We start from the raw sequence: 25,367 nt of genomic DNA, 5'->3' as shown, positions 1-25,367 counted from the left end.
GAATGACAACTATTTGTTAAGTTACAATTAAATTAAACTGTGATTATAATATTTAATTTGGATTACTAGTTCGTTATTATATACAATTTTTCTTTTAAAATACCCTTTCTCTTTCGAAGAATTTAAGGATAGACTTTCTTTCCTGCTCTCTGACTCTTTGGGTTTTCTTTTTATTTGTTAATTTAAAATTATTATAATTATATCAGAAGAGTTTATTAAAGTTTGGAGATACACCTATTTGGGATAAAATGTTCTTAAAGATAACGTAGTTGACTGACTGAAGCAATGAAAATTATCTACGACTCTTATGATCAAATAATGTTCATAAGATATTGAAAAAAGGGTTCGTAATATATTTAAACTTTAATCGAAATTGTTATTACGATACTATATTTTGAAAAAGATCTTTTACCCCTACACTATTTAATAGTGTATTTTAAAGGTATATGTGTCCACGTGGACATAAAAAATATTGCATAATTATAAATAGTAATGTGTCTACGTAGACACATTTATACCTTTAAAATACACTATTAAATAGTTCGAGGAAGCGGGGGTAAAAAATAGACTATTAATTAGTTTAGAAGAGTAAAAAGTCCTCCATAAAGTTTGATATAGTAATAATAATTTCGGTCAAACTTAAATACTTTTCAAATATTTAACAAAACAATAAAATAAAATATAGGATTAAGCTCCACTCTTTTTCATCTTCTTTCTTTATCTCTCTCATTCTTTCATCAAAAGTATATCTAAGCCATAAATAAATATTAGTTATAACTTATAAGGGACTTGGATGTTTCATTAACAACCACTAATGTATTGTTGGAGCTTAGATGTAAAGTGATATACCCTACACATAAAATGCATACACATGATATACAGAATACAACAAAACAACTGTGTCCAAATTATATGCTAAGTGTATATTTTGACCAGATTGTATACATCAATAAATTTATGTATGAGTTGCATGTCTTGGTTGTTCGTACAATTTTTTTGTGTTGAAAATTAACTACAGCCAAAGAAAAAAAAAATAATTTTATTAATGTATTTTGTGGAGACCAGTTATTTTGTTTGTTTGATGCTTCTTTGCTATTATTATTTTTTTTTTTTGTGATACAAGGATCTTTAGTACCATATTTCTCAAATCACACGATAATTCGGACCTCTTAGAAATGCATTTTGATCATTAAAAATATCGAACAATACTTTACTATTTTGAGTTGATCTTCGAAAATAACCTTTCGATAATGATATTTTTTCGAAAGCTTAATGAATGCTCTAAAGAAGTCATGCATTATCCCTCTATTTATAAATGTTAAGGCAGACAACAAGTGTTAATCAACTCTCTTTTAACACATTTTGATTGGTTCATGTTTATCACAAATGCAACGTGATAAGACTATATTTTATCGGCCTTAACACATGTCATTTTGAATACTACACTTCTGATTGATTCTTGAATTTGAACGATATGATTGTGTTGGTTTTAAATTTGACGGAAATATCAAGCCACTTGACATATATTACGACTTTAGGCTTTGAATGAAATAAATTTTGATTTGGAAAATAAAATAGATTACTTAATTTGTGAAGTTCAAATAAACCATTGTATCAAATAATTTTGAATTAAGTTCAAATTTATATGGACTAAACTCAAAAAATTTACATGTCTATATTAACTAATTGTAAATATTAGTACCAATTTTGAGGAAACGCCAGTATATAAATAAGTTGTATATTGTTTTTATGACTAATATGGAGAAATACGATCGGGAGAAGCTAATTACTTGAATATAAAATAATATATACCCTAAATATATGATGCATATAGATGGCGTACAAAATACAACTAACATAATTGTAACAAACAGTATATTTTTATATATCGTATATAACAAAACTCATATCTTAGTCGTACGTCTTGATTATTCGTAATAAAATTTCGAATGTTGAAATTAACTATAAATGAAGAAAAAATGTTACTTTATTGATAAACTTTGTTGAGTACAATTATGTTGTACTTTGGATTTTTCTCCGCTATTTTTTTTTTATAATTTGATGACCTTTAGTAACATATTTCTCAAATTATATGATAATTTAGACATTTTAAAAATGTATTCAATCACTCGAAATACTAGACAATACTTTGAACTATTTAGTCAATGATAATATATTTTTAGTGCTAACGTATGTTCTCAAAAAGTTATGTTATCTCTCTATTTATATTTGTAGAAATGGACAATCTATGTTTTAATAAACCCTATTACCGTATTTTGGCTCATGTATTTATCACAAATGTTGTTGTAATAAAACTATTATCACATCATTTGAACATTATAATTTATAATTATACGTAAATTTATTATTCGACTGAATTTTTTTTATAAAATTTAAAAATATCCTGATTATTCAATAATAATATAAATTTATATAAAATCATTTTAAAATGTAATAGTATCAATATAATATATATATTTTTTCAATATGACAATGTTCGATTCGATCCATTTTAATTAATTTTAAGAAAACTATCAACACCCTTAGTTGACGATATTAAATAACACTCAAATTAAGTCATACTAGAATCTGTTTATTTTGTTTTATGTATGATAAAATTTGAATCAGAATACATATATTAAAAAAAAAGAGTTGGAATATTTTTAAACACAAAAGTACGCTTAGTAACTATTTATTAATTTCACTATAAAATTTAAAATTATATTTATCTGTATTTAATTTATGATATTAACTTATATCAGGATAAATTATAAACCAAAGTTCCCAAATACTTAATTAGGAAGGAGAATCTACTTTAATTTAATTCATCTTTCATTCTACACCGTTGATTGATTACAAGATCCAACGGTCCAATTTCACGATCCGCGTCATCCAAAATCAACCAATGAACATCTAGCTCAAACTCCTATATAAATAAATCTCTTCATCCCTTTCACTTCACACAATTCAAACCCCAAAATCCCCCAAATTTTCCCTTCAATGGCTCCAAAGGCAGAGAAGAAACCAGCGGAGAAGAAGCCATCGGCTGAGAAAGCTCCTAAGGCCGGCAAGAAGCTGCCGAAGGACGGCGGAGCTGCTGCTGCTGGAGACAAGAAGAAGAAGAAATCGAAGAAGTCGATTGAGACTTACAAGATCTACATCTTCAAGGTGTTGAAGCAGGTTCATCCAGATATAGGTATTTCAAGTAAGGCTATGGGTATCATGAACAGCTTCATCAATGATATCTTCGAGAAGCTTGCTCAGGAATCATCCAGGCTTGCTAGGTACAACAAAAAGCCGACCATCACTTCTCGGGAGATTCAAACTGCTGTTCGATTGGTCCTTCCCGGTGAATTGGCTAAGCACGCCGTCTCTGAGGGTACTAAAGCTGTTACCAAATTCACTAGCTCTTAGATTTGTTAGTTTTGTGTCGATTTTTCTGTTGGATTTATGATTTTCGATTAGATTTGGTGATGTGAAGAACAGAAAAATTGAATATAGAATAGATTTGATTGAGTTCAGTAAATGAAATTGTTATATCCAAATTTTCTATTCTAATAGTTCATTTCCGTGCTCATAACCTCTTTTATCTCTACAAATGTTAGTAAACAAAGCTTGAAACAATTTGCATCTACAATATATTTGCATTTCTGAAGATTTCAGTTACACAAATAGTAGTACTTCCAATGAATTGAAACATAAATCTAAGCTCCAGGAACAAACTTAGTGGCGTAAACCCAAGCATTGTTAGCAACAGGGTTGTCAAGGTGATCTAATAGGTTTTCAAGAGGGCCTTTACCGGTAACAATAGCTTGAACGAAGAATCCAAACATGGAGAACATAGCTAGTCTTCCGTTTTTGATTTCCTTTACCTTGAGTTCAGCAAATGTGGTAGGGTCATCAGCAAGGCCGAGTGGGTCAAAATATTGGCCACCGGGGTATAAGTCGTTGCCTTCTCCAACGCCTGGAAGTCCGTTGATTCTGAAACCTTCAACAAGTCCCATAAGCACCACTTGAAAACCTAGCACAGCTAGAATACTCTGAGCATGGACAAGGTTCGGGTTTCCCAAGTAGTCAAGTCCACCGTCACTGAAGATTTGTGATCCTGCTTTGAACCATACTGGTTCTTTGAAGTCTACCTTCACCCATTTTTCAAGAACTTCGGGGAAAATGCAACCTAGTGCACCAAGCATTGCCCATCTTCCATGGATAACCTATATTGTTCAATGTCAATAAGCAAAATGAGTGGGGTCTGAAGAAGGTAGAGTGTATGCAAATCTTAGTTCTCTTTTTGGTAAGTGTGAGTGAACAAGTAACTGTACCTCAAGAGCTCTGTTCTTGGCAAAGGCCTCGGGATCAGCAGATAAACCAGCAGTGTCCCATCCGTAGTCACCAGGGAATTCTCCGTTCAAGTAAGAAGGAGTTTGAGCAGAAAAGGGTCCCAAGTACTTAACACGGTCAGGTCCGTACCACAAATCATTACTCTAGTAAGATGAGAGGAAAAAAAAAACAAGTCACATCAAATCCAGTAGGAAAAGGAAAAAAAAGTACAATCTAGTGCACAAGCTCTCGCGTCTGAGGTCGGAGAAGGATACTGCAAGAAACTGTTTCCATAGCTTACGAATACCAAGATAAACTAGCATAAAAACTAAAACATGGAAAAGAAAAAGGGATATAATGTATATATACCATGGTGAATCTGGCAGAGCCCATGGCAACAACATCTCTAAGAGGGTTAGCATTTTTGGTTTGGCCCAAAAACGGTGTTGCTTTAACAATTGTGGTGGAGCTAGCTGTTGCTGCCATTGATGCCATTTTCTTCAACTTCTCAAAATATATTTTGTGCTTGGCAAATGTGGATGGTTCTAAAGAGGGAATTGGTTGTGTTATTTGTATAGAGAAAATGAGAATCCTACGTGGGTGGCTAATATTGCACAAGTAGAAATTGTGGTTGGAGATGTTTTGTGTAGTGTTGATTAACCAATCACAAGGCTTGAAGAGATTTGAACTATATCTCAAAGTTATATCATCCTATCTTGATTTTTTTATCTTTTTTTTATATATTGAAAAAAATAATTGAGGCCTAAAATGGAAAATACTAATTACTTTACTATCCTACATTAGAAATTCAAAATAACTAACTTTCAATTTCTATAATTAAAAAAAAAAGATAATGGTAATACACTTGAAATTAATGAGATAGCTATCATATGGATGAAATTTTATGGGCGAATAAAGTTGCACACTTTTCGGTGATTGTATTCAAATACTTGATCTAGTTAGTTTTATGGTGTATTTTGATAAATAGTTCAGTTAGAATAAACAAACACATATAAATGTGGGTTTAATTGTTATCTATTGAAAAATAGCAATTATTTAGATGTTTTAAATTTTACAATTCACAAGTAAATTTGTAGAATGGCCGTGGAGTTTGAAATTCAAGAATAACGACTATTTTTCAAAATGAGATCGAAGAGTGGTCAGTAATCAACTTGCACTCACGACTATAATACCGAATACCTGCTACTTCCTACGAGCATATAACTCTGCTCACCACATAACACAGGAAAGTTATAACCCATTGGTAATACATGTTATCGGAGAATTCTGGTGTGATATAATGTAAATTCAACTTAATTACACATGCATATACTCTTAAAAGCACATATCACAATTCACAAGCAGATCACAAAGATATGGAATTTTTACTGGAAAGAATGCAAACTAAGCAAAGCCAGATAACGTTCCGATATGAATACACAGATTGATCACCACTCTCCAGTCAATCCTTCGACAAACCAAATACGAGGACAAAAGTAGCAAGAACAGCCTGCAATGAAACACAGAATAGTATTATTACATTACATGAGACATTAAGTTGCTATATGCAAATTGGCGGAATTCTATGGTTTTGTTTCTCAAATTCTGATTAAGTCGAAAAACCTTGACTTTGTAGGCAAAAACACATCATCAGTTAATACATTTGTTGCCTAAGAAAAAAGATTACTTACAGCAATGGTGGACGCGATGTATCCTGGTTTCTCTCGAGGATCAATTTGTGCACAAAGAAGGACAAATGCAGCTAGGTACCAAGGGATGCCAGCAAGAAGGAAACCAATAATGAACCTTCAAAAAGATGAAATCAAATTGAAACAGACAGCTAAGAATCATCGAAAGTGAGATACCTTGATATACATAAGGTCAAATTGCAGGATTCTAGAATGTAAATCAACTTAAACCAGGCAAGGCAAGACAAACTTTCTAATGTCAATCTTACCAATGTTCGTTAAACATCAACAAATCTATATAGTAACTGTCGATACATTCAAATTTAACTAAGATGTTCAACAGAAAGTTCTTGTATTGTCCATTATTCTATCACAGGTCCCTTTGCCTGTTCTTTATCTCTACTGCCACAATATATGTATAAACACACTTAGTAACTTTATCTCTTCCTTTTTGTAGAGAAAAATATTTGTCAAAAAGCACTTTCTTAGACAATGAAGCACAAGAATACTGCATCATTTGGTGTTGGGCCTTCTCAACAACAACAACTACGCCTCAGTGCACCCAAGGTTGTGGCCTAGTGGTCCATGAAATGGGCTGAATACCATGAGTCTCAGGTTCAAATCCCGGTAGAGATAAAAATACTAGGTGATTTCTTCCCATATGTCCTAAATTTGGTGATAGAATTACCTAGTACCTGTTGTTTGGTGGGAGGTGACAAGAGCGAAACAACTGACCAAGTCAGGGTCAGCACAATTCCAACTAAAAATGAGAAACCCTGTAGGGAAAAGAATATCTCCAGCATATTTGAAGCTTCAAGCCACTAAATACTATGTTCGAATAATCCACTTTTTCTTTCAATGATTCTTTTAAAGCTACTAACTCTCCCAAAATATGCTCTCTTGGTGAAGAACATGAATGATCAAGGGCACGATTTCCAGCAACCTTTCAAGGAACATTCAAGATTGTTAGTTTGTTTACTTCTCATCGATTTTCTTGTACTTTGATGGTATGCACTTGGAGATACAATCATTAGCTCTAGAATCGCCAGGCACATTACCCTATACTAATCAAGACAAGAAACAACAAATGTTGTGTCTTCCTTGTGGAGAAAAGATACATAAATCCAGAGAATATAAGATAAAGCAGAGTGATAAAAAAGACAGTCCACCATCACTTAGCCTCTGATATCCATTTGAGTAAGTTTGTAAAGTAGTATTAGTGATATAGCCAGATTGAAACTTGTATAGGAGATAACTAGTATGCAAGAAGGATATGTTACTAAAAGCACAAATCAACATGAACCACCCCAATAATTCAACTCGACTTCTGATTATTTAAGGAGAAGAAAATGGATCTTACAAGAACCATCCGAGACCAATGCCACAGCAAGGAAGGCGATGATGTCTCTCGGGTCTTCCTTCAGGATCAGGAGCAGTATAACCTAAAAAATCAGCAAAAGGTGGCAGAAAATTGTAAGTAACACTAGTTTTGAACTTCTGATAGATAAACAATACTGATGTTACAAATGATAGAACTCATCGATAGTCTCCTCATACTGTCTTAAAAATATAATCCTACAAGATAATCCCTCTTCATAGAATATATAAAGTTAATCATTTGTAACACTAGGTTGAACTGTAACTAATCGACAAATCAACTAAGCTTTAATCCAAACTATCTGAGGTCAGGATAGGCGTAGGCATATTCAGTACAAAATCGATTGAACCCAACATTTTCGACATGGAACATAAAATATATATGTTAAAAAAAAAACACTAAAATCAAATTATGTACCTATAATTTCAAAAGGGTAATGAGTTCATGGGTAAGACTAAACCATGAAATTTAAATCCTGAATCCGCCTCTGAGTTATGAATTATGCTTCTACGAAAAATTATCATTTGCTACTTGTACAACCTACCACGAGTTTCTTATGGCTTCATTTCACATTTCAAGTTAGTTCAACAGTATTTTCCATATCAAAGTCAAATCCACCCTAAACCATGGAAATAACATCAAAGACAAAGCCAGGATTTTTAATTTACGAGTTCTGTATCACAATCCTTTTTGCTTAATTAGTTCTAAATAGATCATAAGTTTGAGCCAAAACTATTGACTTCTCCGATCTAAGGGTGGCTCCACCCAAATCAAAAACAATTTTTAAAACCCGGTCTCGACTATTTTTAGGGAGAAATTTCATTTTTCACTTACAAAAGTTCAATTTTTTTCCAAGCATATCGAAAAACACAAACTCAAATTACAACATTCACAACTTCAAAAACTCAAATTTTCAAGTTTCAAACTTCAAAATGGATAAAGTACAGGAACAAGAACCTGGAACAGCCTGATAACCATGAGCATAGTATTCAGGTGTAGGTGCTCCCATAGCGCCAGGAGGCGGAACTGGCTGAGGAAATCCCATCACCGGTTGAGAAGATGCTTGAAAAGTTCCATACTCCGGTGGCGGCACCGGTACCGCCACCGCCTCCGGTTGGTGTTCTCCGTGGTGGTGATGGTGGAGGAAGTGGTGGTGATGATGACTCTCTTTACCTTCTTCACTCATTGAATTTGGAAAAATTTAATTGTTGAATTTTTCTAAGTTTTGAGTTGGGAATTTTGGATCAACAATTATGTTTGATTGTTTAGTGACTTGTTATTCGTTGGCTGTGTAGTTATGATTGACTAATTATGAGCTTCCACGTGGATATGTCCAACTACATTTCAAATTATTTTTTTAAAAAAACTAAAATCTTGTGGTTTTTGGATAAGTATTGACAATGTTGAAAAGTGACTTTTGGAGGCGGAATTAGGTGAGGGCTTATACTTTTGAACTAATTTTTTTTTGTAGATCGTATATTTATATTAGAAAATATTAAATAAAATAAATATATGTATATTGAAAATGTGAACCCGTCAAATAAAATTAATTTAGAATCTCAAACTCCTAATCTTGATTCCGCCCGTGCGGCCACATGTTGGAGATGGCAACACCCTAAACTATTAACAAGTCATTTATTAGCTATGACCTATGAATAAGTATTAAAACAGAAATTTACTCTGTTGACGTGCTATTTCCTTTGGATAATTATTTATATGAAGATTGACCGGTATAATAAAAAAAAGTTATTGATCGGATGGTAAACATCTATCACTTTCAATTTTAAGTTTATGGTTTAATTTATTATGAAAACGAAAAGGTAGAAGCTCCGAAGGAAGGGTAATTTAATACAAAAATATGATTTGGTGATATTTTGGTAGAATAGAGTGAGTCATTATGAAAGAATATGTGATATTATGATGTATCATATAAACACTTAATATTACCAACATAAGTTTGTGGTAAACTGGTGGAAGTCTTTCACCCTTGACCAGATGTCTCGGGTTTTGAGCCCTAGATATGAAGAAAATCATGTTAGGAGTGTCACCCTCGGATGATCCCTGCAAAGCGCGATCTGAATTTAATCAGAGCTCTAATACGGGCTCCATATACCGGATAGGAAACAAAAAAAAGTATGAACACTCAATATTCATATTATCACAACAATTTAACAAAGCTCTTACCAACTCAATTGAATAAACCATTATTTAACATTTCCATCCAAACACACATAGTCAATTTGTACTTCTAAATGTGTATAGACTGCTCTCAATTTACAATATCTGGCACAATGAAATGATCAAACCAGAGATCAAAAATCAGATTTCGTCTCTTGCAATCCACAAACCATGTTAGATGGAACCGCGATATCGATCATTTTTGGATATGACAAGTTCAAATCTGTAGGGAAGAAGCGATTTTCATCAGCAACTGAAAATGAAAAAAGAAAAGCTATTGAGAGGAGACAAGGAAAAAAATCAAATGGCTAACTCACTTTGCATGATATTCTTGAATGTTTCCTGCAATATCGATAACAAGAATGAAACGAGGTTTTCTTAGAAAAAAGAAAGAGAAATTAACAACAGACGCGTATGGTTAAAAACTTTATGCAAGTATAGTCAGCTCTACGATGCAAATGAAAAGACGTGAGATGTTACTAATGGAACAACAAGTGGAAACAGAACAAGACTATCTAAACTCCCATCTTTGTCCACTTTGGTAGCTAAACACAGATCTTGTCCAAGTTTTTCGACTACAGAAGAAAGTGGATTGCGCATGTTCCCTCACACTTTAGCCACAAAGGGATGTGTTCCGCGTGAAACTAAAACGATAATATAAGAACTACTAATGTAGAGAAGTACCTTATCTTTTGACAGTCGTGGATTGTAAAGCATCTCCTCCCACACTGTGCTGACCTGAAGAATGAAATGCACTATTGTAAACAATTTGAGAATCGCAACTTCATATCCTGGAAAAAAGATAATACATATATCCTTACGGTGAATCCCTTGTAGTCATGAGCAGGATATACTAATGTGTCTTTCGGCAATGTGAAAATCTGTTCACACAAAATGATAATGAATCAGCAACAGTAAGGATAAGAAAAGAATCGAACATTCGTGTTATTATATTATAAAAGGAAACAGATTATATATCCTTGCCTGCGAATGGACAGAATCATATAATTTGTCTGAACTTCCACCCTGCAGGAAAATAAGAAAAATGATTAAAATTTGATTCTAATAGAAAACAAAACTTTATTTTATTTCCTGAAGTCCATCTCGAACTACTAACGAGTAAAGGCTTCCATTTCATTCGACTAAAATCACGCACTACATCAGGAGGATGTACCTGAAAGTCCGTCCTTCCACATCCCCTTATCAATAGAGCATCACCAGTAAATGCCATCCTTGGCTGAGGCTGATCGACTCCATCTCCAGTAACATAGGTAATACAGCCTAACGTATGACCGGGAGTTGCACGAACCTATAATGAAGAAGGAAGGTAGTTTCAGCACTACAACCAAATATTCATGAATACTTTGGTAGGTGTCTTCATATAACTGATGGAGAATTATAACGAGTAACGACCAACTAAGAGAGTCGATAGCTATTCTTCTTGTACTCCAGTGATCCCACGTCTGTACAACCGAGGGATGATTATGATGGTCTAAGCGAATCTACCCTAACAAGATTTGATGACTCAATTGCACAACAAACTGTTCGCAATTGTCTGTGTTTGCAAGTCTATCAGACATGTATAATAACAACAACAGCACGTATGACATGATTATTTCTTATAACTATATATGTATGTGTACCTCCAAATGAATATCTCCGATGTAGATATTATCACCAGGTTCAACAAAAAGATCAGCTTTTGCATTACTTGCTTTAGAAATGATTGATTTCACGCCAGGCACCTTAGTCTACAGCACCGAAAACAATAATGAAGCACCGGAAAACAGAAGAGGGACAGTTTTAGAAAAATGTAGGCAAATGAAGTATTATGTTCAAAGAAAATAAAGTCCGACCTTAATCAAGCCAGAGCCAGTGACATGATCAGCATGAACATGCGTGTTTATAGCGTATATAAGCTTCAATCCCAATTCTTTAACAAGTGCAAGATCACGATCCACTGTTCTGTCCACGGGGTCAATCAACTGCACTTGGATTATATGTTACCATAAATTAAACTAAGCATACCAATGAATCTCTACGCCTTCAGTTAAGAAGGCTAAGGTAATGTTGATCATTAAAGTTATACAATTCTTATTTCTTTTTGCTTTCTAAATCCACCAATTAGCTTGCTAAAGTGAGTCTGCTCTTCTTAAAAAGTGAAAAAAGGGCTTCTACTAGTGAGATTCAAACACAAGTTTGCGTGTCTTGGCACTTCCAAGACGCCTGAAATCACCTTGCTACATCACATTGTTGTGTCAAGGGTGTCCAGAATATGTAATTTAACTACATTGTTCATTATTTTACTTGTATATACAGTAAAATTTTCCGACAAAGGGGTCTAATTGGACATCCTGACATGAGTGTAGCTATTGCGTGACTAATTCCATGGGGATACATGCTACCTCTCATCAACACAAGTACCATATATAACTCTATCTTACCTTCTATTTTTTTAATAATCACGGTGTACGAACCACCTAACATGTTGTAGACATCGAAATTTTACCGGATCCCAACATTCTACAACATGATTCCAATCCATCTTCAAACTCCTAGGTCTATCTCACACCTTAAAAATGGGAGTTTAACACATTCTATTGAACAACATCTCGAATATTCCATAAAATTTTAGGCATATACTTACAAAGAGATCAAAACATCAAATATTAAGCAATAATAATTCATTAATAAACCTAAACCTTTGTAGTCAATTTCAATCACTTAAAAATTTACTGCAAACACGCGCACATAGATTAATTCTACGAATACCTGTTACCTCCCATCAGTACATCGAAATACACATTTCTCAAGATTATACAAATTAAAAATTGAACTAAATATATAAAAAAAAAAAAAATTACCAGTGCTGGTTTATCAGGATGCAATGAATCAGCAAGAAGGTAAGTATAGGTAGATGATTCCTTCTCGAATAATTGACGAAAAATAAGTTTACAAGGCATGATTTGTGCTGAAAACGACGTCGTATAAGATTTAAAAGGAAGAAAAATATTGGGTTTTGGCAATAAAATGGAGAAGTTAGAAAATGAAGAAGATGTAGAAAAATGAAAAAAACATTAATAAATGATTTTATATTATCATGAAAATGTGAAAATAAATTTCAGAAGCAAAGAAAATTTAATACTAAAATGACAAATTTTAATTAAATATGCTATTGGTAGTGATTTTGACAATATTTAGTGCTTAACACGAAAGGTGATCCACCTGTAATATTCTCGACAATTTGATTTGATTTGTTATGATATTTAAGAAGTATTAAAATTAAATTATTTTTAAAATTTGATATAATTCATGAAATTAGATTTTTACTTTAAAAAAAAAATTACGAGTCAGATTAAATTAACTCACTCGATGGAGGGAGTATTACCTTTTAAGTTGCCTCCACGTTGATTATTTATTAAATATAACAACTTTACTTTTTAATTTTAACTCAATAGATAAAAAGATTAAATTTTCTAATTCTTGTTTTGTTACTCTTTCTCTAGTACTTGAAAGAGACTTATGGCATTTATATATTTGAAAAAAATTTAATGTTTATATTCTTATTTTTGTCAACTCTTATTTGTTAAAAAAAAAAAAAATCTACCTAGTTTAGTACACTCAACAATGCACAAAGGAATTTTTGATATTACTGATGGATAGGGTGTCCGTAGTTGACTAAATTAACTAAATTAATTTAGTTAATTTTAAAAAAAAATTAAAATCAAATTAAATCAAACGAAATTGTAGATGTGGTTATTATCAATTTGATTTGATTTGGTTTAGTTTTTTTTATTTATCCGATTTGAAAGTAATAATAATTTTTTGAGGACTTACATCGATAGACACAAATATGTAGCACATGAAAAATATGCACAAAAGCTATTAATGGTTCAATTAATCAATATTAGAGTTATGCAGTTCATATTCTTACTTTTGTCTTAGAATCATCTCCAACCCACCTCTATTTTACGAGTTCGGAGCCTAAAGGGTATAAAATATTAACAAAAATTCCAAAATGGTATATAAAATTTTAAAAAAAAAATTTAAATAATTTTTTAAAAAAAAATGAAATCGCTGTTGTTCCAGCGATTTTTCCGTTTTGGTTAATATAAAATTTTATATACCGTTTTGAAATTTTTGTAATATTTTACACCCTTTAGGCTCTGGCCTCTCTATTTTACTCTCCATTCTCTATATTTAGAGAGTAAAATAGATAATTTACACTCCGACCCATCTCTATATCATTCTCTATTCTTCAAATATAGGAGAACTACTATTCACACTCTCTATTTTACTTTTTGACTATTTTATTATTTTTCTATTACTTTCTAATTAACATATTATTTTACATATAATGTCATTAATTAAGCATCTAATATTCGTTCTTATTTTTAAATGTAATATATATTTTAAAAGATATGTTATTTAATATATAGTACTTTTATTCCGGATTAATGGTTTTTTTTATGATTTTCATCAATGATATAATGTGATTTTATTATTAATTTTCACCATAAAGAATAAACACAATAAAAATGATAAGATGAAAATTTTAATTTGAGAATAAAATACATAATATGACAATTTAAATACAACATAATAATACAATACATAACATTATAATTTAAATACAAGATAAAATACAATATATAACAGAATAATTAATTCAGAATTTCACAATGACGTTTTGCAATTATTATACGACCGTCACGTTTTTGAGGAAATGAAGTGTTACATGAATAATAACTACATGTATTATACTGCACAACATGATAACTTGAGGGTGAACATGATCTTAATACACCAATTCACGATGTCGTAGAGGTTCCAACTCCAACGACAGAAATTGTGGTAGATAAAGATCTCCTATTTAAACAATTTTTTAGCTATACATAAAAAAATTAAGGACGATAATGCTCATTTTGAACTCAGGAGCATTTATACAAGCAAAGTAATAATTTCAAAAATTGATTGCTTATGTAATCATATTTCAATTTTGTCCATTAATTTGTATATTATAGCATATTTTCTTGAAATTTATGTTATTTAAAAATTTAGAATAAAATATCATTTTATATTAAATAAAAAATTTGAAAAAATAAAATGTTATACATGACGTAATTATCGAGAAAAGAAATAAGCGATTTATATTAAAAAATAAAAAAAATAAGAATAAAATAAAAATAATAATATAATATTAAAGAGAGAGAATAACATTCTGAATATAATAAAGAATCGAATATTGTCTGAAAAAATATAAAACTCTATATTTAAAGCGGAAAATAGATGATAGGATTGGAGATACCCTTATCAATACCAAACTAATTACCTTAATCATTACTCTCTTTCAGACATGTGTATTCTACGTGCCACCCTACAAATGGCAATTCAAAACTGAAACGAAAACTTCAAAAATACGGATCTCCAGCAACTCTCCAATTCTGTCGCCATGTTATTCCAAAAGATTTCTTGAAAAATCACCCGACCCGACCCGTTTTGACATTTTCAATTGCTTTCAAAATCAGTTACTACACTACTTTACTTACGTGTAAAAGAATGGAAAACCAAATTAATGGTTAAACAACAATGCATTAAAAAAGTTAGGGTGTCATTAGTAACTGTAATTAAGAAACAAAAAAAGAGTTTTTTTTTTTCAAGATTTCTTAATGGGTGTGTTTATTTTTGATCAGTGAGTTAAAAAAGAGTTTTTTTTTCAAGATTTGATGATGGGTGTGTTTATTTTTGATCAGTAATTGTAAATATTAACAAAAAAGAGTTTCTTTTCCCAGGATTTCATGATGGGTGTGTTTATTTTTTGATATGTCACTGTATATGGAACCAAAAAAGAGTTTTTTTTGTCAAGATTTGGTGATGGGTGTGTTTATTTTTGATGAAAGACTGTAAATTTGGAATAAAGAAGGAGTTTTTTTTTTCTGGGGTGGGGAGATTTTAAGAAATGGCAAGTATAACAGAGGTTACAATTCTACATCATGTGTGCATTGTGTTGATTGTAATATGGTTGCTTAATTCCTTCAATTATGGTCACCCTTTGGTTTATTTCATCTCCCTAATCTATCTTTATCTGGTATGTATTACAAGATTCTGTTTTTTGTTTCTTCTGTTTTTTAAGGTTTTGTGGTCTTATGATGTTAATTTAGGCTTTTGTTTGTGTTTCTTTGAAGGTTAATGAGCAGTATGTGACTAGATTGAAGAAGAAATTGCAGTTTGAGGAAAAAAGACAGTCGAATCAACGACGAGTGAGTATTTAGCAGCACAATTTGTAGTATCTTTATGTATTTCTTGTGTTGTTTGATTTAACAGGTCCACAAAGAATATTGGTGGACAAAAAGTATAAGAAATTCCAAGATTCAAAAAGTTGCTGAGAGACATTTTATGGCTTTATTAGTGAAATATGGAGGATTCTGTTTTCTTGTAGTTGTTAAAAGTCCCAAGCTTTACATTTTGTTGAAGGGTCCCAGAATTTTCATTTTCTTTTGCACTATGATTCTTTATGCCAAATTAGGTTGAATAGTTAATTAGGTCTCATGAGTAGCATCTTTACACCAGAATCTGTACTACTTTACAAAAGTCATTAAAATGAACTTGTGGAGAAGTGATCAGATAGGACATGACAAACCTTCTGCTTACCGAGGACATGCTTACCGGAGGGGAGGTGGAGGATTCGGGTAGAAGGGTAGTAGTAATAGTTTTATATCTTGCTTTTCCTACTAGTAGTATTAGTATTATTTCTGGTATTTTTATTATTTTATTATTTCTGCTTTTCTCGTTTTTAGTTTTCTAATACTACTTGTTGTCTCTTATGCCTTGGTTTTCGTACTATCCTGCTGTTGTTTCTGCCTATGTTTCCATTAATGTTGTGTTTTTGCCTTCTTGAGCAAAGGGTCTATGGGGAACAACCTCTCTACTTGCACAAGGTAGGGATAAGGATTGTGTACACTCATCCCTCCCCATTACACTCGTTATTTTGTTGTTGTTGTTGTTGTTGTTGTTAGATTATGCCAAGCAAATTAGATTTCTTAAGCTTGAATACTGATGATAATGGTAGTCACTTGCTATAGATGTGGTATTTGAGTCAATACATTTTTGTTAATTTTTATATCTTTTTTTTTTGGGCTTTTCTCAGGTGCTTTCTGATTCTGAAACAGTGAGGTGGTTAAACCATGCTCTTGAAAAGATTTGGCCTGTATGCATGGAGAATATCGTTTCACAGAAAATTCTCCTCCCTATCATTCCGTGGTTTATGCAGAAATACAAACCGTGGACTGTGGTAGGGATACTTATGTACCAATTACCATTTAAATGTAAAATGGTTTTGGTTTTGATTTTGATTTTCTCCTCTACTATGTGCTTTGAATTATAGTTATTTTAGGTTTAATTGTTGGCTTCTGTGTTAAATACATTAGTTGTTAATAATTGTAATATCATCAGCAATTTTCATACTTCAGTATGAGGATTAATTTGTTCTGCAAGATAAGTTACTAGGATGCTTTTCTGTTAACCTACAGAAAGACATTGCAGTGCAGTCTCTCTACTTAGGAAGAAGCCCACCTATGTTCACGGAAATGAGGGTTCTTCGTGAATCTACTGGAGATGATCACCTTGTATGCAATCCTGACTTAAGAAAGTTGTTCTATTCCATCAGTATGATTCTGCTCGACTTTTGCTTATCTGCTAAAATATATTGAGTGCAGGCATTGGAGCTGGGGATGAATTTTCGTTCTGCAGATGACATGAGTGCGATTCTTGCTGCGAAGCTGAAGAAGAGGTTGGGATTTGGGATGGTGACAAAGTTGCATCTGTTGGGAATGCACATCGAGGGAAAGGTAAATAACTAATGCCAACTGATAGATGTGAAGGGGGCAGATTAGGAGTATTGGTATATCTTTTACAACTCCATTATGAGATTCATTAGTACTAAAATACTACTTAAAATCTTAACTAGATGTAACCTTAGATTTTGCATGACTGCCTTTTTACTTACAATACAAGCGCATTACGGATCTTACTTACTTTGGCACATTTAGCTGAAAAGTTAATTAAAAGGCTATTTTAATGTTCTAGAACTTACGCGTTGTTCCTCACATGTTCTTTTTCTTTCCCAGTCGAGGACAACGAGCTCAGATGTTGATGTTGTCTTTTGTTAGAAGACTTGTATGAGGATTGTTTAAAGGGGCCTAAAGAAACATTTTGATGATTGAAAAATCTAGACTCTTGATATTAGTATCTCAGATGAGTTCGATTTACGTAAATATGGGATTGCGTGATAGTATTATCAAGCAGTGACGGGGTTGGATTAAATATTTACAGCTAATTTCAAAATGGTACTGATAGATTCAGTATATGCACCATGATTCTTTATATTATTGGAAAGCTGCTTTTTCCGGATGCTTAGCATGACGTGAGTATGTTCTGGCTCATCCTTTAGTGTTGTTTTGATGTTGTGGCTGGTAAAAGAATCATAGATTTATAAATTCTAGTTCTAGACATAGAGTTGGATGCTAATTCTCTTATGGAAATTTCAGAAAGTTTTCTGCCGGTTGTAGTTTAGGCACTGTGGGGTTGAAATATTTAGAGCTTTGATAAATTTTGTTTATCATTCTCAATCTGATGATTTATCATTGATGTGATGGATGGTCATATTTTGCTCCCAGCTATTGCAAAATAAATTTCTTTGGGGCTAACTTTTGCCATGTAGGTCTTGTTTGGTGTGAAGTTCCTAAGGAAGTGGCCATTTCTTGGTCGTATGCGGGTGTGCTTTGCTGAGCCTCCTTACTTTCAGATGACTGTAAAACCGATTTTTACACACGGGATTGATGTGACAGAACTTCCTGGAGTTGCTGGATGGCTGGTTTGTTAAAATTGATCTCTCTCAGTATCTCGGTAAATGACTCGGCAGTTGTGCACTTTCTCTAAATTTGTTTTGCCTTCTTTTCAGGATAATCTTCTTTCTGTTGCATTTGAGCAGACACTTGTTGAGGTGCGGTTCCCATTGTCTTCTTTACTATATTCCTCCGTCATGCTTGGAGTATTAAGTGTCTTTTGTTTTGACCTTGATCCTTTTATATAGTGATAAATGTTTCACATTAATACACTCTCGGGTATCAACTCTCGGCCTTTTCTTTCACTTGCTCAAATGGTGTGCATAGTTCACCAACTGGTACTATGGTTACCAAAAGTCCTAATTAATGATTCGTAAGGAGCTTTTAGACTAAAGTCTGGATAACATTTTGCAGCCCAATATGCTGGTAGTAGACATGGAGAAATTTGTTTCACCCCAACAAGGTAACAGTTACTCTAACCTGTCTCTCTCGCTCTCTCTCTCTCGTTGCTCAATATTATGAGGCCCAAGTTAATAATGGATTATTGTGAATGATGTCCTAAACCACAACACATGAATGGATTTGAAATCATTTTTTATGTGGAGGTATTAGTATTGTAAATTGCAACATCAAATCTTTCATGCAGAGAATTTTCAAGAATCCTCTTCATTCACTTTGTTTGTACTACGATAATTTATTAGCGATTTGTTCATAGCTTGTTTGGATGGAAAATAAGGGAATAAGAGCTGGTTGGCTTCAGTTTGGGATGCATATTATTTCTGCTACTTAATTCCATATTGTTTGTTTTCTTTTCAGAGGAAAGCTGGTTTTCTATCGATGCAAAGGAGCCCATTGCCCATGTTATTTTGGAAGTCCTTGAAGCGGAAGACTTAAAGCCAGCAGATTTAAATGGTTAGCCGAAAAGCCTCTTACTGTAATCTATCTAACTAGGACATGCTAAATACCTGAGAGATCATTTTCAGGACTCTCTGATCCATATGTTAAGGGGCATCTTGGGCCCTACAGATTCAAGACTAGGACTCAGAAGAAGACATTAGCTCCACAGTGGCAAGAGGAGTTCAAGATTCCAGTCTGTTCATGGGAGTCTCCTAACGATATGCTCAACATAGATGTTTGTGACAGAGACCATTTTTCTGCGGATGAAACATTGGGGTCTGTTCTATTCTCTTTTACTTTTTACTGCAGTAGCATAGAGTCATAGACTAATGATAGGATGTTAGGATATATTATTGGTCCAGACACCATCAAAAAGAAAGAAAGGGCAGCTCGGTGCACTAAACTCCCTCTAAGTGCGAGGTTCAGAGATGGGCTGGACCACTTGGGTCCAATGATCGCAGGAATGCAGCCTTGCCCTGCATTTTTGGAGGTGGTTGTTTCCATAGCTCGGACCCGAACCTCCTGGTCACATGGCTACAACTTTATTAGTTACACCAAGGCTCCCCTCCAATGGCCGAGACATCATTATCATCCAAAAGAAAAGGGGAAAAATAAGGATAGACCAGGAGTGAGTTGTTAACTCCAACCACGTAAGGGTCGGGTTACGCTGGGAAATTTCCATTTTTAGGTGGCTTCTGTTGCTCTTTGCGAGTTATTTCTTGCTTTTAGTTCCTTCTTCCACAACGATTGATTCTCAGCTTGTATTGTGCTCATCTTTATGCTTCAGCTATCTCCTGCGTAGCTAATACTCGTAGTAACATCATATTCCTATCTATTGAGGTATTGTGATGACTTGGACAAGTAGAGATAGATTTTTGCTGTCTTTTGTGTTTCTCGTCCCTGTTCATATCTTGAGTTCCTTTGTATTTGAAGAAAGTAGGATCTTCACTGGCTGCGTGAAGAATAAAACTTGCATAATCTATTTGCTATCATATTCTTTTTTTCCCTTTTGCAGAATCCTTTCAGCGTCTTGTCTTCTCTTGAATGTTATGCAAAATGTGCCTTAATAAATGCAAATGCTTTTGTGTGCACTTTATTTACTCAACATGTTTCTTTTTGGCAGAGATTATTCCATAAACATCTGTGATTATAGGGATGGCCAGAGGCATGATATATGGTTGTCTCTTCATAATGTTAAAATGGGGAGACTACGTCTTGCCATAACTGTAGTTGAAGGCAGCGAAAAGGTACATACTTCTTTCCTGCAAGTTACGGTAAACAAGTACTTAGGCTGCCACGAAACCAACACTTCTCATGAGATCACTGTTAATTGCTTCTGGAAATGATTCAATTTTCAAATTATTCTGTTTTCCAGCTGATGTCACTGAATCAGTTAGGCCTAGTGACAAGTAGGCCATATATTTTTACTAACGAAAGTGTAGATGGTTGAAAATTTATGTGTATTAATTTTCAGTTTACAGAGCAGTCATCCGAGCAGGCAAAAACGGACATCAAACAGGAGAGCAATTCTGATGAGATGGATACAGCCGAAGGAGGGTCCTTACCCACCGAGATGGATAAGCAATCGTCAAAAGTTGCAGATACATATGAACCAATTAACATAGAAGGGCAGAAGGAGACTGGCATGTGGGTACACCACCCTGGCAGTGAAGTACCACAAGTTTGGGAACAGAGAAAGGGAAAGAGTCGGGTTATCGATGGAGAAGTTCATGGTTCTGATGCTGATTCCATGGGAGGAAGTTTCAAGTTAAGAGGGGGAGGATCTACTCGGGGTGATGATTCTGATGAAGGTAGTGGATCTAAGAAGTCGAATCTAATCAATAGGGGTATAAATAAGATCGGGTCCATCTTCCACAAAAGTCAGAAAAGCGAGGACAGGTCTGTAAATCTTGGAGATCCTGTTCCATCTCCGCAAGCTAATCTAAAGGCAGTGAGCGCAAAGGGGATCGGTGTGAATCTTATTATGAACGATTCAGTGGAAACAACTCCCCGAGATGATAGTAAAGAGGCTCTTGAGGGAAATGTTCAATGTAGTAGCTCCAACAAGAGTAGAGTCCGTGACAAGGCGAAGAATATCCTAAGACATGTATCTCGGAAGTCATCACGAAAGTCTAAAGGTGAGTTAGAACCAACAGCATCAGAGAGAGATCTATCTGTGGAATCTGACTCCTCCGACGATTTTACTCCCTTAGTTGGTTCACCTCTAGGCCGTTCAGTGAGCGGTCGTTTCATAGCCAGCACTGGCACTGAGAATCCCAATGGCAACACAATGAAGAGTAGTGAATTGGTAAGTGATAAGGGAAACATGAAAACTAGTGAGGAAGTAGTTCATGATAAAGCTATGAATTCAGTAAGTCCAAAAGTTTCTAACCTTTGAATATGTTTGTTGTACATTTTCTTTAATGCAGAGTTACTGTTATACCTTTTACTTGTACATGAATATATGTCATGTAATAGTTTCATATTGGCTTCTGTTTGTACATGTTAGTGAAACTTCTGACATGGTGCGACATGTCTGCTTTGAGCAAAGCCCGTATGATTTGTTTAAAAGTATGCAATACTTTTTCTGTGTATGCTTTTTTTGGTGTATGCCTTTGGGGTTTTATATATCATCATTTCGTGGTGTGACATTGTCTGCTTTAAGCAAAGCCCGTATGATTTGTCTAAATGTATGCAATACTTTTTTTTGTGTATGCCTTTGGGGTTCTTCATATCATCATTTCGTCATCTCCATACTCATTGAATCAAGTTCGATAATTACTCTTTTCTCAAATTGTGTTTTTTTTTGAAGAAATGTCATAAAGATGATCATTTTCATTTCTTTGGACTTCAAATATTCATTGTTTACCTATCCAAGATCTTTTTGAGCAAGTAAAAAGATCCAACATATACAAATAGGAAAATACATTAAAAAAAAACTGAACTTATCTGCAAAATTTACTTTAGCATTTTAACTTTACAAATAATTATATCCCGTCCAACTTCAGATAAGGTAAGATAAGGTAGGTTACGGATACCATGACCGATCACCATCGATAAAGAAGAATCTTTCTAAATCACTTCGTGTCAGCGGGGCCTTCAAGCATTCGAAATGCGCCGGGATTGAAAATGACATAGCGTTCCTAATAGAAAATGACGACTCCTTCAGAAAACAATTTACCTCCCTAATCTCATTTCAAGTGAATTAAAATCCACCCAAAAAGTTGATGTGGCAAATAAAAAATAAAGCAAGTGAAAACGTAAATTTTTTTTTAAAATAAAATAAATAGGCTTTTTTTTTTCTTTCCAACCAATAAGGTTTCATCTTCCTCTTACCCCACCACCTTTTCCACCAACAACCCCACCTTTTGTTCTTCGAACCCCCCACCTGCGCCCTTCTTTCTCCTATTTCGAACCTCGCCGCGACTCATATTTATCTCACCCTTTTCTTCTTATTATTCAACGAACTTTCCTCCCCGCCGCTTTCTTTCTTCTTCTTCGAAACACCCCCACCTATATTTCTTCATTTCAAATTATTCTTGCTTATTCTTAGAAGTGATGATTAAGAAAAAATGAGAAATCCAACAACTTGTTGTTGCTTCAAGATTTTACATATGGAAGGATTGTTGATTATGATGAACTTGAAACTTTTTTTAATAAAAAATTTATAATTTCTTCATCTCAAATTAGTTATTTAATTTGTATTATTTATTTATTTTGATAATATGTTTTAAATTGAATGTTTTCTAGACTTGAATATGTTAGAGTTTGATTTTATTTTTATAATCTTGGATTAAATTTCAATTTTTTTTTTCTATTTTTACCTTTCTAAAAATGTATAAATAAATAAAAAAAGAACTAAAAAACTCAAAATTTATAATTTTCAATGTGGCGCTGGCGTGGCAATGATGTGACGCTGACGTGGCAATTAAATGGCGTGTGTGTAATACACTTGCCACTGTGAGACTGATATTGTAGTATTAGGGTTGAAAAAAAATCACTTCAGAGATGTTAAAGGATAATTTAAACGGCATGTAATTTAAGTGCTAAAGTAAGTCTTGTTATCAAGTTCAAGAGCTTTTTTAAATTTTATAAACGGTGACAAATGAATACCTTCATAGATCTCCTACAAATAGAAATAGCATTGTACTTAATTAGCTACTACACATATATCAAATCAATCCAATATTATATGTATACAACTCTAATATTATTCTATACCTAAAAACATTTTAATATATAATTTATTGATATTTAATTTCCTTAATTTTAACTTTAGTTTTTATTTCTTATGGTACAATAATATGGTATATCAAACGATATCCCATGAGATTAGCCATCTCACCTTCTATATGGGATAGCTAACTTCATCAGTTCGATGTAAAACGTTATTCTAGGATTAGTTAATATCCCAAATTAAACACATGATAAAATTTATTTCAAACATTATTAACTATATTCCATATATCGAACAACTCCCAATATTCTAACACTAGGATTGGTCTAACAATATTAGCCCACTGTCTATAACAAATCAACGTAACTTATTTAATTCAATGGCCAAATATATAAGCAGATTCCTAAATTTGTTAAGTTTTTTCCCTCAGGTACTTTGACTACGTCATTTTCCTATTAAATCATTGAACCCCCATAATTTGTTCCATTTAAATAAATACCGTTGTCTGATGTGGAACCAGATTTGTGAAGGATATTGATAGAGGATATATATGTTGTTCCATAACTCATTAGTCCAATTGATAGTGAAAATGTTCGAGAATAATTGTGTTTTACTTAAGTCATTTGAACACATTAGAAAACAAATGACACTAACACGGTTTGTCTTCATTCATTTAATCAAAATTATTACAATTCGAACACAATTGAAGGCATTTACAATAGAAAAGTTGATCAAAATCAACAAACAGTGTTTTAAAGGAACAAATTATGTGTGGTTCAATGATCAATAGAAAAATGACATAGTTGAGATACCTGAGAAAAAAAAACCAACAAATTTAAAAATTTATTTATGTGTTTGGCCTAATTCAATAAATAAAAAACTCAAATCAAACTGACCCATGTATATCCCTCAGAAAAATTACTTGGTTTTTAGATTACCTTTTGAATGTAGTAATTTATTTTTTTTAACTCTATACCAATCAAACACCAATATTAATATTGACATCCAAGGTTTAGGAGCATGATACGTGTTGTCATTTTATTGATTTCCTCCTCACTAATACATCTAATTCAAGTACAATTTACCTCTAGCTAATCAATTACAATAGAAGTTATAATTTTTGGCACAAACTTTAGCCTTGTGTTCTTTTTTTTAATTTTCGAAGTCCATATTGAAGCTTCGACTTAGGCTTGTGTTGTTAAAGCTGATGAATTGTGATCATTTTCCTCTAAGGGAAAAGTACCATAACCATATTCATACACATCATGATCTTGTCCATAACTATTGTCCATGTACCAAAAGTTCATCATGTCATCACTAATGGTATTAGAAGGAGCAATATCCATCTCTATATCCATCCAATTCAAATCAAGACAGCTCGATTCGAATAAATTTTGACTTTGACTTTGACTTTGATCAGATTCCCACGACTGCCAATCTTCATCGTTGGTAGTACTCCCTTGATGAGTATTCTGAAATGAATCGTGATCAACGTTTATCAGGTGTTGATCATCAATTTCAGCCTCGAGAGATCTAATCACACTCGATAATCTCTCATTATCATGATCAATATCGTCTACGCCTTGCGAATCATCAAGCAATGACATGAGAAGGGAGCAATCTATTTGAGAGTGATCAAAATTGGTCAAATCATTATTGCACCCATTGATACATGCCCTATTCTCAACCTCAGGTACCAAAGTTGCCATAGTATTGTTTGATACACACACAAGAAAAATACACACACTTGAACTACTAAAAACTCAATGGTTTCTCAAGAAAATTATCATACCTTTAAATAGGCAAAGAAACCATTGAGCCCCACAAACTAAAAAAATGCTAAAAAGCTATCATATCTTATAGAATCCCCACCCCCCACCCCCACC

At 33.2% G+C, this 25,367-nt stretch overlaps 6 protein-coding genes across 6 annotated transcripts; 2 read left to right on the top strand and 4 right to left on the bottom strand.

Annotated features, from left to right (window-relative positions):
• Window positions 1-2,948: 2,948 nt before the first annotated feature.
• On the top strand, window positions 2,949-3,562 carry LOC107007120 (histone H2B-like). Its single transcript, XM_015205598.2, has one exon. It carries the CDS (start codon window positions 3,001-3,003, stop codon window positions 3,412-3,414), a length of 414 nt encoding a protein of 137 aa, XP_015061084.1. The 5' UTR covers window positions 2,949-3,000; the 3' UTR covers window positions 3,415-3,562.
• A 43-nt stretch (window positions 3,563-3,605) lies between these two features.
• LOC107007118 (chlorophyll a-b binding protein 13, chloroplastic) lies at window positions 3,606-4,877 on the bottom strand. The gene is made up of 3 exons (XM_015205596.2): window positions 4,690-4,877; window positions 4,323-4,484; window positions 3,606-4,214 (listed from the first exon to the last, which is right to left on the bottom strand). The coding sequence occupies exons 1-3, from the start codon at window positions 4,813-4,815 to the stop codon at window positions 3,705-3,707; spliced, it is 798 nt and encodes a 265-aa protein (XP_015061082.1). The 5' UTR covers window positions 4,816-4,877; the 3' UTR covers window positions 3,606-3,704.
• Window positions 4,878-5,524: 647 nt separating this feature from the next.
• LOC107007119 (60S ribosomal protein L18a-like protein) lies at window positions 5,525-8,662 on the bottom strand. The gene is made up of 4 exons (XM_015205597.2): window positions 8,344-8,662; window positions 7,369-7,450; window positions 6,012-6,126; window positions 5,525-5,830 (listed from the first exon to the last, which is right to left on the bottom strand). Exons 1-4 carry the CDS (start codon window positions 8,570-8,572, stop codon window positions 5,783-5,785), a joined length of 474 nt encoding a protein of 157 aa, XP_015061083.1. The 5' UTR covers window positions 8,573-8,662; the 3' UTR covers window positions 5,525-5,782.
• An 877-nt stretch (window positions 8,663-9,539) lies between these two features.
• Window positions 9,540-15,018, bottom strand: LOC107005965 (persulfide dioxygenase ETHE1 homolog, mitochondrial-like). The gene is made up of 10 exons (XM_015204607.2): window positions 15,000-15,018; window positions 12,429-12,634; window positions 11,421-11,549; window positions 11,208-11,315; window positions 10,739-10,873; window positions 10,549-10,590; window positions 10,386-10,445; window positions 10,249-10,302; window positions 9,882-9,906; window positions 9,540-9,787 (listed from the first exon to the last, which is right to left on the bottom strand). The coding sequence occupies exons 1-10, from the start codon at window positions 15,016-15,018 to the stop codon at window positions 9,699-9,701; spliced, it is 867 nt and encodes a 288-aa protein (XP_015060093.2). The 3' UTR covers window positions 9,540-9,698.
• A 505-nt stretch (window positions 15,019-15,523) lies between these two features.
• On the top strand, window positions 15,524-21,953 carry LOC107005493 (C2 domain-containing protein At1g53590-like). The gene is made up of 12 exons (XM_015204095.2): window positions 15,524-15,652; window positions 15,750-15,824; window positions 16,712-16,855; window positions 17,094-17,189; window positions 17,280-17,411; window positions 18,284-18,436; window positions 18,524-18,565; window positions 18,822-18,870; window positions 19,224-19,319; window positions 19,391-19,580; window positions 20,428-20,551; window positions 20,779-21,953. The coding sequence occupies exons 1-12, from the start codon at window positions 15,524-15,526 to the stop codon at window positions 21,700-21,702; spliced, it is 2,154 nt and encodes a 717-aa protein (XP_015059581.1). The 3' UTR covers window positions 21,703-21,953.
• Window positions 21,954-24,386: 2,433 nt separating this feature from the next.
• LOC107005684 lies at window positions 24,387-25,301 on the bottom strand. The gene has a single exon (XM_015204330.2). It carries the CDS (start codon window positions 25,188-25,190, stop codon window positions 24,666-24,668), a length of 525 nt encoding a protein of 174 aa, XP_015059816.1. The 5' UTR covers window positions 25,191-25,301; the 3' UTR covers window positions 24,387-24,665.
• Between the last annotated feature and the right edge of the window lie 66 nt (window positions 25,302-25,367).

The sequence above is a fragment of the Solanum pennellii genome, chromosome 12 (assembly GCF_001406875.1).
Source record: "Solanum pennellii chromosome 12, SPENNV200".
Classification (NCBI taxonomy): Eukaryota; Viridiplantae; Streptophyta; class Magnoliopsida; order Solanales; family Solanaceae; genus Solanum; species Solanum pennellii.
The sequence above is the reverse complement of the archived record's forward strand: the minus strand, read 5'-3'. Positions and strand labels throughout refer to the sequence as shown.

Excerpts from the sequence above, each read along its gene's own strand:
- LOC107007118 (XM_015205596.2), bottom strand. The coding sequence starts at position 4,815 with ATGGCATCAATGGCAGCAACAGCTAGCTCCACCACAATTGTTAAAGCA. Across the intron at positions 4,485-4,689 it reads GCTCTGCCAGATTCACCATG|AGTAATGATTTGTGGTACGG; the intron begins GTATATATACAT and ends TCATCTTACTAG. Across the intron at positions 4,215-4,322 it reads CCAAGAACAGAGCTCTTGAG|GTTATCCATGGAAGATGGGC; the intron begins GTACAGTTACTT and ends TGAACAATATAG.
- LOC107005493 (XM_015204095.2), top strand. The coding sequence starts at position 15,524 with ATGGCAAGTATAACAGAGGTTACAATTCTACATCATGTGTGCATTGTG. Across the intron at positions 18,437-18,523 it reads CTGGAGTTGCTGGATGGCTG|GATAATCTTCTTTCTGTTGC; the intron begins GTTTGTTAAAAT and ends CCTTCTTTTCAG. Across the intron at positions 18,871-19,223 it reads ATTTGTTTCACCCCAACAAG|AGGAAAGCTGGTTTTCTATC; the intron begins GTAACAGTTACT and ends TTTTCTTTTCAG.
- LOC107005965 (XM_015204607.2), bottom strand. Across the intron at positions 10,874-11,207 it reads TCGGAGATATTCATTTGGAG|GTTCGTGCAACTCCCGGTCA; the intron begins GTACACATACAT and ends TCTTCATTATAG. Across the intron at positions 10,446-10,548 it reads ATGATTCTGTCCATTCGCAG|ATTTTCACATTGCCGAAAGA; the intron begins GCAAGGATATAT and ends TTGTGTGAACAG.
- LOC107007119 (XM_015205597.2), bottom strand. The coding sequence starts at position 8,572 with ATGAGTGAAGAAGGTAAAGAGAGTCATCATCACCACCACTTCCTCCAC. Across the intron at positions 6,127-7,368 it reads ATTGGTCTCGGATGGTTCTT|GTTCATTATTGGTTTCCTTC; the intron begins GTAAGATCCATT and ends ATCTTTTTGAAG. Across the intron at positions 5,831-6,011 it reads ACATCGCGTCCACCATTGCT|GCTGTTCTTGCTACTTTTGT; the intron begins GTAAGTAATCTT and ends GTTTCATTGCAG.
- LOC107007120 (XM_015205598.2), top strand. The coding sequence starts at position 3,001 with ATGGCTCCAAAGGCAGAGAAGAAACCAGCGGAGAAGAAGCCATCGGCT.
- LOC107005684 (XM_015204330.2), bottom strand. The coding sequence starts at position 25,190 with ATGGCAACTTTGGTACCTGAGGTTGAGAATAGGGCATGTATCAATGGG.